The 6,961-nt window shown below is 35.9% G+C and overlaps 1 protein-coding gene across 1 annotated transcript; it reads right to left on the bottom strand.

The window, feature by feature from the left end:
• Positions 1–2,706: 2,706 nt before the first annotated feature.
• MRPL35 (mitochondrial ribosomal protein L35) lies at positions 2,707–6,463 on the bottom strand. The gene is made up of 4 exons (XM_007440724.3): positions 6,374–6,463; positions 4,623–4,806; positions 3,235–3,379; positions 2,707–3,025 (listed from the first exon to the last, which is right to left on the bottom strand). Exons 1-4 carry the CDS (start codon positions 6,405–6,407, stop codon positions 2,837–2,839), a joined length of 552 nt encoding a protein of 183 aa, XP_007440786.1. The 5' UTR covers positions 6,408–6,463; the 3' UTR covers positions 2,707–2,836.
• Between the last annotated feature and the right edge of the window lie 498 nt (positions 6,464–6,961).

Consider the following 6,961-nt stretch of genomic DNA (forward strand, 5'->3'; position numbering starts at 1 on the left):
GGAAATAGGCCTGTAGCTTAGGTCTATAATCTGTAATTAGTTTATTATTATGTTTGTAGACTAGAGTAACTTAAAAATAAAATGGTAATAAATACTTCAGTATCAAAATACAGTACACCTAAAAATGATATATACTTGGACTCACCCTTTTTTGAAGCAGTCATGTATGTTCTGTTATAGCCAGTATACTGAATCTGGCTATGTTGCTTGAGATCTCTGCCTCTTAATTAGCTAATAAGAGGTTGACATAATCATCTTGAGTCTTGTTTAAATATCATGTTGTAATTGGGGAAATATATATAGTCCAAATGACTTTGTAAAAGAGGCAGTGCTGGAGTACATGGCCCATAATTTTGATCCCCCATCACCAAGTTACAAAATCTGCCCTTCAAAAGAGCAGATGGAAGGGAATTGCAGAAAGCCAGTGTAAAACCTCTTCTGGTATTTTTGGATGCAATATTAAACAAATAATAGGCAGGTACAACACTTTTTTAATGGATTCACTGGTACAAAATAAAGTGGACCCTGGCTGAAACCATTTTGGAATATTTTCTGGCATGTTGCTTAAAGAATTGGCCTGTTCAAAATGTATTAAGATCAATGCATTAAGGGAAAGTTCACAATAGGGAACTAAAGGGTGGAATACAATGATTTCCACCAAGAAGACTGGAAATTATCTTGAAGACTCAGAATAGCCAAAATACTTGGGTTGAAAATTAAGCCAACAACTAACACATGCTACTTGACCTCATTCCAGCCTCAAATGACTACATTTGGAGTGCATCATGGAACCCAAAATACGTCTCTTAGAAAGGCTGATTGAATGGTTCTGTGTTCTAGGCATGTATTTAAAAGCTATGAAATAGCTGTGCTATTGCTTTGGTCTCAAACGCTTTTAGTCTGCCTAATATATGATTACCTCCGTTCATATAGAAAAGCCTTAAGATGGCTGCCGACTCCTTTTTAACCTTCTCTTTTAAAAACTGAATTTGGGCCTTCAAGTGCCTGTAGCATAGACAACAGTCCTGATATATTTAAAAGATTGAACCTATTCAATAACATTCCCATTAATATGCCATGTATATTTATATGTAGGAAGTCTCTTTGAAAAGATCATAATTTTTTTTGATAATAACTGGGTCATTATCTGTGGCTTAGGTCCTAAAGGTACAATTTCAAGAGTGATATATTTGCCATAGTCTCTCAACCCTGACTGTTGAGACTGTTGAGGGACCAGTGTTCAGTGAGAGAGCACGTGCTTTGCCTGCAGAAGACCCCTTGTTCAAACATTGGTATCTCCAGTTAAAAGATTCAGATCATGCAAAAGACTTCCAGAGATCTTGAACTGCTGCTGTAAATCAGAAAACTTAAAAGAGGGCAAGATGGAGAAATAGTTTTACCTGCTCAAAGGCAACTTCCTATGCATTTAAGTAGAATTACTCCACGTTAAGCCAAAAACTGCAAATGAAGACTAAACAAAAAGAGAATATCTATGAAGTATGTGGAAAGAGGAAATAAAGTTCTTATTAAAGAAGACATTATTTAACAAAAGAAAACAAATCCTGAATATAGTATTGGATGGTCCTTAGCCATTTGCACATGGTCTACTACTTTCAAGCTGTGCTCTGCAAGACAAATGTATTAAAATGTACAAAAGTGTACTTGTGCCTAAATGCTTCATAAGTAATTTCTCTTTTTTTTGTAGTAATATATTTTATACTTAGCACACTAAATGTATTTGGAAAGTTAAACAAATGCCTAATATCTGAGATTAATCTGTGCAACTAAGACGTTTTTTCCCCAGTGATTCACAGCAAATGCATAGAGCACTAAAGAATGCACTGTGTGATCAGACACTACAACAGTATTCCAAAGGTCAATGTTTTGTTATGCTTGATAAACACTGAAAATAAAGTCTTAAACTTTTCTTTTATGAAAGAAATGGCTGTTCTGATCAATGATATTATGCTTAATTGTATGCTTTTTGTGGTGGTCTATTTCTTGTGAATGTCTTATCTCCACAATACCTTTTGTACTGTCACTGAGAATGGCATCTCCAGAGATATATATATTAAAGCATTACTTGGAGAGTCAGTGTGGCATTCTGATTAGTTTCAAACCAGGACCATGGAAAGTTAAGTTCAAGTTTCACATCAGCTTTGAACTTGAGTTAGTGACCTTGTATCAGTTATTCTCTCACTCAAAACTATCCCCATCAGTTTGTTTTTGGAGACGATTACCAAGTATATCCTTCTGAGCTCTAATAAATAATTGAGGAAATAGTGACATTGGTGTGCCTTATTTTTTTTAAATAAGAGAGCAAGTTAAATTTACCAATAGATTTTTACCTTGACAAATATATCTGTTGTATTTAATATTTATAATTAAAAAATATCAAAGGCATAACTCTTTAAATAGTTACATTGTTTTCCACAGAGCAGAGTACCCATTTGAATTGTGCATGCTTAGTCAGAAGCAGGAAAACAGCCCAAAGTCATTCATTTGAGATGGGCAGCTACGTGAATCAATTAAATAAATAAGTAAGTAAGTGTGAGCAAAGCTGGAGTCCTTATTTATAGAGGCAGTATTTAAAGACAGTCATTAATATTAACCATTCAGACTCATACCATTTAGATTGTGATGCTCTGACCCTGGTAATTCATACAAACCATATCCATCAGCTTATGCAGATAAAACACACCAATAAATGTTTAATCTGTTTATTGCGCATGTGTAGTTTAATGGTAGCTTCATACATGGTTGCTACAAAAATAAGACAAAATGATTAATTTTTATATTGGCATATAGATATCATAAATGATATGCATTTGACAAGTCACAAGTGAAAGTTTGTACGATCATGGTATTTCTGATAGGGATCATTGACGTACCATGTTCTTCTTTTCCAGAAAGAAGTAGTCATTTTATCAAGCATCTTACTCTGTGTTTTGTTGCAGAATACATGTTCCCGCAAGCGCCTCAGCCGGTTAGGCTTCTTTTTCCACACCTTTTTCTTGTAACCAGCCTATCACCAAAGAACAAAAGATTTAAGTCTCAAAACACAGGTGTGTGTGTGTGTGTGTGTGTGTGTGTGTGTGACATTACCAAATAGGAAGACCTCCACAGAGGCAGGCATATTCTTCATCTTGAACATTTTCTATTTCTTTATAAATAAGAAAAAGGTAACTTATGTGCACAAGACATTCCCACATTTAGTGAAGAAAACATTATTACCCTTCTTCTTAGCCACAGGCCACAGTGCAGTCGGAGAAATCGCTTAACCACAGCTTTCACAGTTTTTCTTTTTCCTTTTCGCAAGCTGCAACTGATGAGTGTCCTTACTTGCTGATGAAGAATATTTTGAAGCAGAGGTGCCACTCTGATATTTATGTCAAATCAAGAAAATATAAAAACAATTCACTATCTATAACATAAAATTATTAATTATTAATTCCTGCTTGAATAGCACAGAAAATGTACATCAACAATTCCATCAGTTTTTCAGAACATCAATCTTGTATTCTCAAATGTCTTTATAAAATTAGCTTTGTCATACAGTATTGAAAAACAATCTAGTCTATGGTGGACAAAACATATACTTGCCTTCCAGAAAAACTGAATTCCCCCCCACCCCCATTTGCATCTCATTCGTACCACACAGTTGTCTTTGCTTTTACTGATTCTTACTCTAATTCTCCACAATGGGAATCATCTCTGTGATCGAACTTGACTGCATGCCTCAAATTCTTTCTACAGTGCTTCCTGATGAATGGAATTAATGGCTCTCAGAAATAGAAAGTTCACGCAGGCCTTCCATCACTATAAAGGGCTAATATGCCTAGAGATTATTATGTTCTATAAGGATATTTATTTTAACCATCTAAAAGGAATTCTTGGTATTTTGCCAAGGACAACTATTTTCAATCCTTAAATACTGTATGGAGCAGATAAATAATGAAATATTTAATAGAATATAAGATTTTTTTTAATTTTGGAGAACAAGAACTACCCCTATATTTCTTTATTTGTGAGAAATACTGCAGATGGCTTTATCAGACAATTAGACTGATTCACACATTGTACTAGCCATGTTTTGTCTAACTGTGGTTTATGGAATAAGCCACAATTGACTGGATTTGCTTAACATACAAGTTAAAACCAAACGAGACATTATGACTAAGTATTATTATAAGTCTACTCATGTGGAGTTAAAATAGATATTTTGTAGCTAAACCATAGATTAACCACTATCTCCTGGTAAAAATATCTTACAAATCAGACTGGGAAAATAGTGAGAAGGAAAAAAAAGGATTGAACATGTAAGATTGCATACCCTTTGACATTATGGAATACCCTCCCCCTTGAGATCTGACAGGTCCCATCCTCTTAGCTTTCCCAAAATGTAAAGAGCTTTCCCCCAGGCACTGGGATAACAAGGTTGAAGCTCAGGGGTTGGGTGGGGGACTGTTTTATTGTTATATTTTTATTATTGCTGTTAGCTGTCCAGAGTTGTGTTTCACAAGATGGGCAGCCTTATAAATCTTTTAAATCAATCAATCAATCACAAAGGAAGAAATTAAATCCATATTTATGGAATTTCAAATTTGTTAAATAACACTTACCTATTTGTTATAGAGAAGGAAAGCCCAGGTGAAGTATTGCCAAAAGATAGAAGAGGTTTTTTGATACAGCCTGTGGATGTCTGCCTCTGAGTGATGTGAAGTGAAGACAGTCGATAAACAGGGCTTACAGTGCATGAGCCAATGTAGGCTGAAGGGACCAAAGAGCAAAAAGATCGTAAAGCCCCTACAAAAATAAAAACCAAAATAGAAGATGAGCAACTTGATAACACAACTCAGCACAAGCTGCAGAAACTTCTTCCTGGATTATCACTCACAATGATTGCCCATTTAGGAATTATGAAGTGACATGAAAAAATTATTCTATCTCCATTAAGAATCAGAATGGGATTCAGAGGGGGCAATTATTAATGACAAAGGTGCAGATCTGAATGAAGAGTGGATTTGCAAGAGGGACCAACTAGATGTATGGTAGTGATAAAACACACCCAGCCTTCAGGATAAGAATATTTCATTTTGTATTAATCAAGAAGATTGATGGGGAAAATGGTTATTTCCTATTTAAATAGTCAAATTATGCAGATAGCAATTTCAATATTCATGGATAGCAAAATCATCCATGGAACAAAAAAAACAAAACAAAACACCTACAGTACTACCATAGCTGGTTCACATCATGATTTAAAATACACATACAGTTTCAATTTCACAGGATTTTATCAGAATACATGCCATTTGGAACCACCCAGTGACACTAAACAAAAATTTTTGGCTAGTTTAAAAAGCAATATTTTAAAGAATTCAGGTTTTCACATTACATTGAGAAATAATTTACTTAATTTTGGCTGGGTTCATATGCCATAAAACAAACAAACCAAATTATGTCCCAGTACAATGTGTGAAGCCACCTGTAAGTTTATACTTCAACAAAATTGTTTCTTCATACATACATTGCTTCTCATCTGCTTCAGACATATTAATGGGTTGGGAGTAGGCCACACATACAGATCCTTGGATTTCCTCTCTCCTCCTCCATGTTCAATAATTTCATTTTCCCATCTCCCCCTTGCATGCTTTTTTGACCCATAAGTAAAAGATCTATATGAAGAAGTAAGCGATGCAGTCGGTTTTAAGAGTAGGTCAAATCATTAAGATGTGTAGAATAGCAGTGCTAATAAGATGAATCAATAGTGTTATCTTAATAATATGAAGCAGTCCCGATATGAAGCTGAACTAATAAAACTGTAGCTTGCCAGGAAGTGTGCAAACCAGCAAATCTCCATTCCTCACCGGACCTCAATTTATGAGGTTCATTTTCGCCTCTCTTTCTGTTGCGCAAAATACAGTAACTAGGATGGGAAACAACTCGCCGACCACGATTTTGACAGCAAGGCGAGTCAGAAATTGTATATGTATACTGCATCTGCATCACCGTCCAACTACAATCTCTCACTGATACTATTCTCTGTCGCCTGCAGTATGTGCACCAATCACTTCATCTCAGCTATTCTGACCCGCACGTCCAGCCGTAAAAGGAAAGAGGATACTGCTTCTTGCTTAAAACTACACTTCAAATCCTCGTCTTGCTACGAAGAGCCCAATTAAACTACAGCTTTAAATATGGGAAGTTGTACAGAATCCGTCCGTGTATACACCGTCCGTGTATGGTTACGCAGTTTATAGACGCATCCCAAAGATCTCGCAGCAATAAGCAGTCCTTTTTAGCTCCTCTGCTCGTCCCGAACCACTGGACCCAAGAAACCTCCGTCTGGATTCTCGTCTCGCTCACTGACCTGAAAATCGCCGCGCCGCAGCAAACGCAGCCATCTTCTTTCCTGCCCTCCGCTTTGCCCGTTACGGCAACTGTAGGGAGTCAATTCTAAGCAAAAGCGAAAGCGAATCTAAGCAACGTTCTGGATCTCTTCATCCCATCGCTTGTAAAAATCAAGGGGGTGATTCTTGTCACATTATATTGTAAAATAGTCATCCAATGCAATAATATGTATAATATCTAAGACTGAAAATTCATATGATTGTAGGTTTACTGCCTGTTGAGGTAACACAACATTTTCTCCAGTGCATTTATGACCATGGCTTAGCCTGTCTGCTAATTCTCATAGCAACTCTTACATTCTGCTGTAACTTTATTAAATATAAAATCCCTTACAGGACTTTACTCCATCCATTTGACATGATCCACAAAAGGCTATTTGAAAATAAATTTGTTAATCCATAAGGTGTCATAAGACAGTTGTTTTTCCTACAACAGAATGCCAAGAAACTTCTTTTGGAAACTAAACTCACTTGTCAGTTTATCTGATCAGGACATCATGCTAGTCTCTAATACAATTTTTTTTTATTCTGAGTGTGTTGTATGAATG

Source organism: Python bivittatus, unplaced genomic scaffold (genome assembly GCF_059951505.1).
Source record: "Python bivittatus isolate LINGU-HERP-01145 unplaced genomic scaffold, Pbiv_v1 ctg000000_np1212, whole genome shotgun sequence".
Lineage (NCBI taxonomy): Eukaryota > Metazoa > Chordata > Lepidosauria > Squamata > Pythonidae > Python > Python bivittatus.